We start from the raw sequence: 12,029 nt of genomic DNA, 5'->3' as shown, positions 1-12,029 counted from the left end.
ATAAGCTGTACCATACTTAATTGATTCTCACTTTAGTTTAAGAAGGGGAGCGTTTTGTTTAAAAAATGTTTTAAGTTTGGGATTACTTTTTTTTAATTAAATGTTTCCCTTTAAGTAAAATAATGTTATGTAGCAATTACTTTCTTTTTGCTTTAGTTATACAATAATTACTTGTACAATGAAAACACATCGCATGCATATTGTGATTACGACTCATTTTACTAATACAACGACAATTTCAGATTAATTAATCAAATGAATGATCAAAAACAATATTATTTTTTTCTTTATTTAAAGAAAGAAATAATAGTGAGAATTTGGAAGCGAATATTGATGTTAATCTTAATTTCTTGCCTTCAAATAATTTAATTAACACATATCCTTTTTTATGGAATACTATTGTCTTTGTCTTTCAAGAAAAAGAAAAAAGTCAAAGAAAACTTACTTATCATTAAAGATAAAATGTTTTTTTAAATTGGTACTTTTTTATCGAAAATGTGGCAATCAAGATGCTACTTCCACAATTTTATAACTAAAACAACAAATACAAAAGGACAAAGAAACAAGAAAAGCCTAAAAGACATCAAGGTTTTGAGTTTGCAATCTCTTATTTTCCCCTTTAAACTTTATGTTAGGAAGCATTGTTATTAAAACTGTTGATTACTAACCATAATGAATTGACAAGGTTGTTGACATAAAATCAAGCTGACATAATAAAATTAACAAAAACAAATAAAAAAAAAAAAGCCAAATCTTCTTTTTCTTTTTTCATACAAAAAGCTATTATCTCAAATTAAGCTCTCTGCAATTCTTAACTATGTACTCTTAATCTATTTAAATAGGATTCATATTTAATGCACTGACAATGTATCTTATAGACACTATTAATGCATCAAATATACACTCGTTCAAATATTAGAAACTTGAATATTAACATAAATTTGTTGAAATATACATAATTGATAAGTACATGGTCATTCAACTCAAAGGTATACAGGAAAAGTAGTCACTTATTTGCAAATCACTGGTTCAAGAATGCACATCTCTTCTAGCCAAGAGAGAATAAAAGAAGCAGAAAAAAGTTTTTTTTGACCTTTTTGACAGTTTGCTATAATTCTTTAACTTATTAATGAAATTAAATTTTGAATCATTGTCAAAAAATGTTTCTCTCCGTTGTCTTTTTCTCTAGCTTTCTTTTCTCTACAATCTAACCAAAATATAATTGAATAAAATGCCCTACAATCCTACACATTATGAAGAATAAGCTTAAATATAGAAAAGTGTATTTGACGTTCAAAGAATCGTTACGCCTTGTATAACCCAAACCAAGCTAAATCATTCACATCAACAGCCTTGCTTGCATATTTTTTGTGGTTTATTTCTAGCTACAACCCCCTTTTTGCATCACCAAGACAGTTGAGGACTTGAGGAGGTACTAAATTTCTATCGAAAACAAGTATAGAATATCCCCATAGCAGAATAGTCTCTACTTTGTTTTCTCAAACAAACAAAGAAAGAAATTTAGGTAGATGAAGAAAGAGAGATGATCAACTACTAGCCTCTTGATGAGAGAGTGTGTTTAAATACAAAACCTAAACAAAGATTCCCTCAGGCCTTTATACCAAAAACAAGAAAATGGCATGTGCTTCATGCCCTGTCAACATTGTTTTTATTTATTTAAAGAAGGAAATTATTGAGAGAATATAAAAATGAAAAAGGCTAAAAAAAGCTTGCTCATCATTAAGGATAAAATGCTTCTTTTAATTGCTACCTTTTTATTCCAAATGTGGCTATCAAGATGCTAATACCACAATTTTATATCTTTTTTTTGAAATTCTATACCTTTATGCCTTAAGCAAAATCAATATACAAAAAGGCAAGTGAACAAAAACCATCCCTGTAGCTTAAGCATGCATCTCCCTATGTACACAACTATGCTCCACTATATACACAATCAGCCTTGCTCAAGATTACAGGAGGTCAAAAAGAAACAAAAGGTTCTATACAGTGTAAAGACTTTTGTTACTATGAGAACATGCTTGAAACAAGGCGATTAATTAATGGACAAAGCTTCAAAGTGCTGAAAAGGTTTCAGGAAATGTTGAGGCGTGAACAATTATTTTTTCTCTTTATAGATTTCTTTTATACTACATTATTGAATTTTTTTGAAGGAAAATAAGAATCTCAATTACACATACACATTACATGATCATATCCATCACCTCTTTGGTTGATTGGAATTCATTAATGGTCAAAGTACCTCATAGATACCTATATTAAAGATTTTTTTTTTTATCAATTTAGTCTGTCTATCCAAAACTGATTAATTTAGTCCCTCTTACCTAGATTTTGTACTATTGATTCTCTCTATCTAACTCCATCCAAATTAATTATTAGTGGTGCTAACGACGAGCTGACATGTCAAAAAATGCTAACGTTGACATGTTCAACTAAAAAAATAAAATTGATCACATGGTTTTTCTTTTTCTTTTTTCTCTTATTTGTCCAAAACTAGTTATTTTAAGCCTACTATTTAAAGGACATTTAGTTTTTTTTTTCATTGTTCCTTCTTTCCTTTTTCGCTCTCTATCCAATAATTTATTCTAGATTATGATCCCCAAACCCAGATTTCGACAGCCAACCACTAGTCACTGGTGGTCAAAAAATCTAATAAAAAATATCAAAAAAATCAATGAGCTTGTTTGTTGCATTTAGCATGGAACCTATATTGTATAATGAGAACCGGAAAACTGGTTCAAGTGTTGAGGTGATTATTGGATGAGTTGGTTCCTTTCAAGTTCATGTCATATTAGAATTTGCAAGATTATGAACAAACAAAAAAACTACAGTACTTTCAGATTTATTATGACAAAATACTAATTTATAACTTAATTCTTTGGTAGAATAGCAACTCCTTTAACAATAAGTCCTCCTTTCCAATTCAATTCATCATATTGGTGACAGCAAATATGTAATTCTCCAACAATTTCGGATGAAGTTGTAAATTCTCCGACAGGGATTTCTATCCATACTCCTCTCGGCTTGGTCATCAAATTTTCCTTGCGTTCAACCTTGTCCCCATTTGGAAGAGTGAATCCAAAGTTCACTGGACATCCCCATCCATATGCTTCATCTGTCAACTTAAACACAAACATAACTCCATACAAAGTTCCCAGTGAGAGCTTTTTTACATTGAATTTCACATTCATTTCTAGCCAACACACCTTTAGAAGTTCGACAACATCAATCAACACATCGCTACAAAATCAAAAGTTTGTGGATTAAGAAAGCTGTCAAGCTAGAACTATGAAGTAAGGATTCTCAATGGATAATAAATCTACGCTAACCTGTTTGTTTCTTTTTGGTATGACCAACGCCAATAACGGTGCTCTTCTACCCAACTGATTGAAAGATCTCTTGCAAACAACATGAAGCAGTATTTGTTTAACTTCTCATTCACCCAATACTTCTGCAACGACAATGGCACCCACAAAATCGTGAAACTTTTCTTTCATTCAACTATTCGTAAAATAAAATTCATTTTCGCATAAAAGATGAGATCTTTAAAATAACTTATATAGGACTTAACTACCATTCTGTTTTGGTTCAAGTAAACTTCAGCATGGGGTTGGGAAAGCAACTTATCCATAGAGGAACTCTCAATAGGTGAGCCAGCATCTTTCAAGATGGAAAATTCATGAAAATTTCCATCTCCGAATTCAAAATCCTACAACATGAAAAACACAACCCTTGATCATTAACATCAAGTTGAGGACACAGCAATGGAAAGAAACAAGCTTCTTTTTTACAAGTTTATGATTTTAGATCTAGAAAAATCGAGATAGATTTTGAAAAAGCTATCCTAATTATGGGAAATAAGGCCAAAAAACTAATTTTTTTATTTTTTATTAGATTTTCATATTACTAGTGATCGATAGCCAGAATTTGCATTTAGGGGTCGAAATCTAGGGAGAGAAGAAAGCTAAAGAGAAGGATAAAAAGGAAAATGAAAAATAAAAAACTAAATCCGCTTTAAATAGTACTCTAAAACAATGTAGTTTTGAACATATGAGCAAAGAAAAAGGAGGAAAGAAAAAAATGCCACATGGTCAATTTTTTTTTATCTGACATGTCAGTGCGTCACCAGTACCACTAATGGTTAATTTGGATGAAGTTAAGTAAAATGACTCCATTACATAAAATCTCAAAGTACAGAGATTAAATTAACCAATTTTGGGAAAAAAGATTAGTTGAACGAAAAATCTATAGTATATGGACCTATGAGGTACTTTAACCATTAATAAAGTCCAATCAATCAAAGAGATGGTGGATACGATCATGTGATGTGTAATTTAGATTCTTATTTTCCTTTAGAAAATTCAATAATATGATATAGAAAAATTCTACAGAGAAAATGATAGTGATAAACTTACTATAAGAAGCGCGCACTCGATGTGAGCAACAAATTGTCCAGCACACTCTTCACAATAATAGCAATGATTTTTTGAGTTCCTTTCTTCTTCGCAGATGTCGCAATAGTATTCTCCAGAATCATCTTCCACAAAATGATCTTTAAGAGTCAAACGATGCATGTGACATTTGGATTTAATTGAACATGGTATGGGAACACATTTTAAGTGCAAATTCATATTGCACTCCACGCAATAGTAGAAAGGTTCCTTACCAATGTAACTTTTGCATTTGTTACATAATTGGTAAGATTTCTCATAATTTGGTCCAAAATAATAAAGATTATGCATGTGAGACTTAACTTTTAAGGCCAGCTTCAGGGAATTAGCACAATGAAGATGAAGGTGGAAATCACACTGCCGACAACTATAACCGATACTTTCAATGATTTTAAATCTACAGGCAGAACAATTTTCCCAATCGCCGATTTGTGGATGAAGCGGGTGTAACGGATGAAATGTGTGTTGCATCTCCCGAATAAATGCAAGACAAGATTCATGAATTTTGATATTGAAACAATCACGACATGTATAACCTGGACCCAAGATTGGTAACTTGCAAGCATCGCATTCCAAAGCCAAATCTTTAAGATTGGGTCTACGGTTGAAGAAGTCTAGCTTATGATTTTGGTTGAAAGGGCAAAACTTGGAAACTTTCTCCATCTCTTTCAGCTTTTGCCCATCATTTTTAGGTGGGATTGGAGTGGTAGCACATTTCACATCAAGGTGGAAATCACATGGAAGGCACATGTAAGCAAACCCATCAGAATGTTCCCTACATCCATGACATGTGAATTCAACTATATCCGTGACAAGCTTGAGAGGATGCTGGCAATGAAGAGGGTGTGACACCTCATACAACAATGTAGTGCACGTTTCATGTAAGTAGTATTTACAATCTTCACAAGCATAGTGTTGATCAAAAATTTCTTGGCGGCAAGCAATGCAAAGAAGACTTTCATTCTGTTCAATTGCCCCATTATAGCTTAAGGGATGTTGATGATCAAAATGTTCAATCTGCACCTGCACGACCAAGTTGAGTGAAGAAAGTTATTAATCTTCCTCCATTTTTTAGGTAAAGTGCATCCTTAGTTTATAACATTGTCATAATTTTATTTTCATCCATGACTAAACAAACTCGAATTTTTCCATTTATGTCTTTTTGAAATTATTTTAATTTCATCTATCCATCAATACACTATTAAATATGGAACGGAATTGCCATCTAAGTACTACAGTTACGTCCATGTGACTACATTCACATAATTCACATAATATGTGAAATTTACGTGACAAATTCCATCTATATTTTATTGGCATGTTAATATACAAATGGATTTGAAATAAATTCAAAATGGATGAATGAAAACAAAAAATTACAAATAGGTCAAGATTAATAGTAAAATTTACTCTTTATTTTTGTTTAAAAAGTACAAGAAATGAAAATTTAAGATAAAACTAAAATATAGAAGCAATAATTAAATAATCAAATATATATGTTCATAAATTAACATGATGCACGTAAGTGTTTTTAATTTATTCAACATTCAATATTTTGACTAAAGCCGTCTCCAAATCAATTTTGAATACTGCTACATAAGTAGAGGTTTTTTACTTATATTATTTACATTTTTTAGTTTTTTTTCATTGAATTTTATTCAAAAATGTAAATGGTGTTTATTACTAAACAATCTTTATAATATATAAATCCAAGGAATAGAAGACCTTAAGCGATGTAAACTTCAAAAAAACAAATTATTGGCAAGTGAAAACATCATAATAATATCAATATAAAAGATCCAATTCCATCACCTTCAATGTTGAAGCTTCACTATCCAACAGACTAGAGGTCGAACTTTGATCAAGTTTCGTATCCACAACCTAGGGAAGTAAAAATATTAGCATCAAAATTTTCTAAGGGGCACATTATATGTGACCTATGATCAAATAATTAATAGTTTATCTAATGAAAAAAACATTTATTAAATTTCTTCAGAGAGAGAGTAAATGTCTCCTTACCTTATTGAGTGCACATTCGATGTGAGCAATAAATTTGCATTTCTTGCAACAATAAACACTGTGCTTGGGTTTTCTTTCTTCTTCACATATATCACAATAATATTCTTCAGAAACATCTTCTATAAATGAATCCATAAGCATCAGATCATGCCTATGATACTTGTGCGAAGTAGAATGTGGTATTGTAAGACATTTGAAATGGTAATTGAAATTACAATGGACACAACGATAAAAAGCACTTTCGTCCCCTATAGCATCAAAATTAAAACCACATACCCTGCATAGGTGGGTTGCGCTATTAGCTTTTATTCGAAAAAAGGTAAGATCATGCTCATGTAATTCAACCTTGAGACTGGGTCGTAGTTTAGCACAACGAACATGAAGGTGAAATTTACATTTTCTACAACAGTAGGCTTTTCTGAACTCCCATATTGGTAGGTTGCAAGCATTGCACAACCCATTATCAAAGTGACTGTTGCATAATTGAAGAGGGTGTGATGGATGAAATGAGTGTTTGAATATTATGGGAGGCAATTTGATTAAGCAGGAATCGTGGAAGCAGGTATAAGCACCATTGTCAAAACAAGCATAAGACATTCCAGACAAATGGTTCTCACACCAACTACATATATACTCATACTTTCTCACTCTCCTATAATTAAAGAGGGTAAAACCACCAATTTTTTTAAATGTCTCGCCATTGAGTCTATTTTTCTCATCATTAGTTGAAAAAGCACATTGATACCCAAGGCTAAAATGACACTCTTTGCAATGATATCTATAGCCTCGAGAAAGATTGAAACATTTATCACATATGTAATCCATGTGATTTGACCCTACGAGAGAAAGATTGTGTTGGGGATGGCAAGGATGTGCACTTATCTGAGGAGGTAGCTGTTGATGAACGCAAGAATCATGCAATGAAAACTCGCATCTTTCACAACAATAAGCCATACCACAAATTTCCTGATTGCACATATCACAAAGTCCCCGTGATTCATCATATTCATCACAGAGCAAGTGGTGTTCATGAAGGATGGACTTGATATCCATCTCAAACAGAGAAAGAAATTTTGGCAGATGGAGAGAGATGATTGAAGGAAGAGGCTGTAGATACTATTTTTTATGTGCTTTTATTATTATCTTATTTTATATTCATTTTTATTATTTTATTAATTTATTAAATAAAAATTAGCGTAGAGTGAATCAACGGCTATCTCTCTTTTATAAATATCTCATAGTAATCCTTCTTGCTGTATATAGATAACAGTATTTTACATGTCTTTTCTTTATATCGGTTGATTTCTAATCACAAAATACCCTATTGAAAACAATGGACAAGACTGCAATGTAAACCTATACTTTGGGTTGGACGGTAGATCATTTCTAACGACAAAATGTCCTATTGAAAACAAAAGACCAAAAGACCAGATTGCGATGTAAACTTGCAATTTGGGTTGAACGGTAGAATTTGTTTATTATATGAGACTCATGTCAACCACAAACTTTCTACACTTCTAGTGTATTGTTAGGGTTAGAACTTAAAAACCTTGAGAAAAGGGGGTAACGTGAGCTAAGGATCAGAGAAAAAACTGTGTGAAAGGGATTGGATTTGAATATGTGACGTCAAATAGGAACCAAAACAGTCAACCTACTTCGTGCTTTTGCTTTCTATGAACACAGTATTAGACCTGCCTATGGGTCGGTTGTCGTAATTTTCCCCTCTGCTATCATAATTTATAAAGGCAGCTTCAACATGTACAGTGGTGCCAAGCAACACATTCTGTTTTAGGAGAAACCAGATCAGAGAGATTGAGAGGTCCTAGCAGATTCTTATGGAAGATTGCCTACACTGTTATGGAACATCAACAAGTAAAAATTCAGTGTGATGTGGCGATCGCTGGCATAATTAATAGCTCCACTGACGGAACTACAATTGATTATTTATCTTGCATAATATTTGATTAGCCTATTCTGGGTTTCTTTAGGCCCGAAACTAGTGGTTGTTCATTACTAGCTTGCATGATTCAAATCGTATTTTGCAATAAACAAGAACATGTATTTTTCAGTTCTTGCTCCTTATGGGCCAAAATGAAAAATTCTTGCTGCTTATAGTTCAATTATGGCAATGAGAAAGTAAAAAGGAATATTGTCAATATAAGCTTGATATCCAATCTTTGCTTTCCTTCTTTTATTAATCTATATGTTAAACAAAGGAATCTAACACTTGCTTAAAATACAATAATAAAATCTCTATAAATTAATACCTTTGGAATCATGAAAATTTATTAATTAATTAAGATATTATTGAATTAATAAATTAATAATTTATTAATTTATACATTAATTAATAAAAAATTAATTTATCTAGATATCTTTTTTTTTTCCTCAAAACATTAAACTTAATACATGTACTCTGTATTGTGATTATACGAATATTATCGAATTACAAATTATTATTATTCTATCGAGATGCATTATCATCTTCAATTTTATCGAAATCTTTTAGAGGGTTATGAAATTGAAATCTCAAATCCAAAAAAGATAAATGTTTTGGATATAATGAATCTTGCAATCTCAGCTTGGTCAACAAATGGTACAATTGCAAATTGTTTTCAACATTGTAAAATTAGGTGTATGGATAACGTGACTTCAAAAAATTTGGATCAACGCTCACATGATAGACAAATTTAACAATTACATGTTCTAATCAAATAGTTGAAGTATTGTGATAAAATAGATATTGAGTACCTTTTAAACTACCAAGGAGAAAATGAGCCACCTTCAAAGTTGTTGAGTGACAAGCAAATTATTGAGAACGACATGAGAAATAATAAAGAAAATGAAGTTGAAGATGATAGTTCTATACTAGAGCTTGTCTCGTGCAAAGATGCACTCAAGCAACCATCACATTGCATAATTTTCTCTTACCATACGAGAACACTACACCAGACCTTTGTAATGCACTAAGAAAAATTAGAGATAAAGTCAATAAGATATCAATTTCAAGACGAAACAAGTAACATTAGAGTCATATTTTATTAAAACTTCCTAATTGAGTCATATATATATGTGTGTATAAAATTTTGATCTATAAGTAGATTATTAATTTATATATAAAGTGGGATCGGTAAAAAATATTATTTATATTAATTTATAAACAGTTGAGTAGGTCAGATAAAAGAGTGTAATTTGATTTGAACTCTTAAGTTTTATTATATATATCTAAATTTAGATGTAAATTATATTATATTAAAATTATGATTTAATTTAAATATTATTCATTAAAATTAAATCTCTTAACATTATTTATAAGTAGGACTGGAATCAAACTTAGGTTTTAAAAGAGGAAGCCCAATGGGACCAGCCAGATTCAATTTTGCATAGTTGTGATCTTAATCATGGAATTGGGAAGTTAGTAGTGATCTGAATCCGCCAGGACAGTGCACTAGTTTCAGGGTCTTCAATTTTGGACATCGCAATTGACAACTAGGAAGTCCCATATCTTGGGTCATTGGAATATGTTATTCAAGTATCATTTGTCAATTAATATGGAAAAGCAATCAAAAGTCAAGGAATGTCCTGCATATTCAAATTGGACGTGTGAATCCAAAAGATAGTCAATTGAGTAATGATGACTAGAAGGGAATTGGAAAGCACGTTACAAGAAAAACTAGTAGCTTGTCGATTTGAAGGGTCACATGGCCAACTGCAATAACTTCACCGTGCACAACTCGCTACAATTATTTTTTACCAGCAATTGACATGACTGGATGCATGAGGGTAAATGAGAGGGATGTGTCTACAATTTCACCAGCAACAAGAATTAGACGAAAAAAAACCCTTGACTGAATACAAAGAAATTAGTTGAAAAATTCTTGGATCTACAATTTCACATTTATAGGTGCTATTATGTGGAATTAGTATTCTAATTGTTCCTGCACTCTGATTTAATATTTGTTTAAGTTTATAGACTACAACTTTTACCGAAAAGCATTTCTATACTCAAAATTATCTTATCTAAATCGATACATCAATTAGTTTTATTGGCAATTTTACAATTTTTTTTCTTTATATTTGTAGATTTCTAACCACAAAAAGCCCTATAAAAAATAATGGATCAGATTGCGACGTAGACTTGCAATTTGTTTATTATATGAGACTTAAATCAACCGTAAACTTTCTACACTTCCGTATTGTTAGGGTTAGAACTTTCTACACTTTCAACACTTATGCTTGCATGATTCAAATCGTATTTTGCAGAAAATCAAGAACATGTATTTTTCAGTTCTTGCTCCTATTGGGCCAAAATGAAAATTTCTTGCTGCTTATAGTCCAATTGTGGCAATGAGAAAGTAGAAGGAAATATATAAATAATTTATATATATATATATATATACATTTTTAATTTAAAAAATAAAATTTAAATTTTTTGATCAAAAAAGGATAATGAAGAGTTGTCAATGGAGCAAATAATAAATAGACACATGAGAACTGCAAAGCACGTTGCAGAAAAAACTTATGGCTTGAAAATAGTAACCTTAATGGCAATCCAGTTGATTAAATCATAGGACCACTGCAATAAGTTGGTCGTGCATGACTGGATGGAAGTACTCTTATCAAGTCAGCTTTTGAGAAGACTTAATTTATAGCCATCAAAAAGTGGATAAGAAAAACCAGTAGCTTGAAACATATTAATCCCAATGACCATCGCATAAGACCTGTAGTAAAACAAATATCCCAAGCAACCAGATTCAATGTAATTTCAGCTTCCTCATTGCAAAGATCAGGCACCAAACATCAACATAACCAACACACAATTTCCTTTGCTTTAAACCTGAGTATACCGTATCTCCAGGCCAGCAAGAGACCATGGAAGTGAGCTAAAAATAATCTTCATTTGGTGATTGATAAACACCAAATCCACAAAACACAGTAATTTGCACCTTTCATTTGCTTTGTTCCTGAAAGGATTTTAAGAAACTTAAAAGTATTTCTGCAAAGAAGGCTAAAATGAAGAAGAAGAAAACAGAGTCATGCGGGAGAGAAAGGAAATATACTTTTCATTGATCAGGGAAAAAATCAATTGCAACAACTGTTACAAATGATATTTATACTCATCACAAAATCACTCCCACAGTTCTAGCCTAGGAAAAATAAAACCAACAAAACAGGATTGCAAATCACAGAAAACTTTTTCTGTGCACTAACGGCTATAACAAGGATGAACGAGCTGGCCATTGTGTCATGAGCCAACCTTGTATCGGATTATGATAGCGTAGAATTATCTTGGAGCTTGAGTCTTTTATACCTCTAAGGGAAATGTTCCTCTTTCAAACAATGTAATGGCTCGTGGTGATACTTTCACAAATACTTGTCAAATTTTTAGAAAGGAGATCTTTTAGAAAAGAAATATCCTTACTTCAAGCATTGTAATGATTATTAATAGAATACTTATAAAATCTCGTAAACTCTTTATAGAAAATGAACAATCAGCGGATTGTTAGCCTGCTTCATTGGTAAGGGTATATTTGTAGTGAA

The 12,029-nt window shown here is 31.6% G+C and overlaps 2 protein-coding genes across 3 annotated transcripts in view; both read right to left on the bottom strand.

Annotated features, from left to right (window-relative positions):
* LOC18595129 (uncharacterized) overlaps positions 1-12,029 on the bottom strand; it is a 59,432-nt gene that overhangs the window by 17,335 nt on the left and 30,068 nt on the right. The gene's annotated exons all lie outside the window — the stretch shown is intronic.
* LOC148761949 (uncharacterized) lies at positions 2,833-7,560 on the bottom strand. Of its 2 annotated transcripts, XM_088807207.1 has the most exons (7): positions 6,489-7,560; positions 6,282-6,350; positions 4,434-5,492; positions 3,593-3,727; positions 3,348-3,469; positions 3,225-3,258; positions 2,916-3,133 (listed from the first exon to the last, which is right to left on the bottom strand). In XM_088807207.1, exons 1-7 carry the CDS (start codon positions 7,539-7,541, stop codon positions 3,104-3,106), a joined length of 2,502 nt encoding a protein of 833 aa, XP_088663333.1. In that variant the 5' UTR covers positions 7,542-7,560; the 3' UTR covers positions 2,916-3,103. The 2 variants fall into 2 exon arrangements, with proteins under 2 accessions (XP_088663332.1, XP_088663333.1); XM_088807206.1 differs by having other exon boundaries at positions 2,833-3,258.

This window comes from Theobroma cacao, chromosome 6, assembly GCF_053813885.1.
Source record: "Theobroma cacao isolate CCN51 chromosome 6, ASM5381388v1, whole genome shotgun sequence".
In the NCBI taxonomy this organism is placed as follows: Eukaryota; Viridiplantae; Streptophyta; class Magnoliopsida; order Malvales; family Malvaceae; genus Theobroma; species Theobroma cacao.
This window is presented reverse-complemented; position numbering and strand designations above follow the sequence as displayed.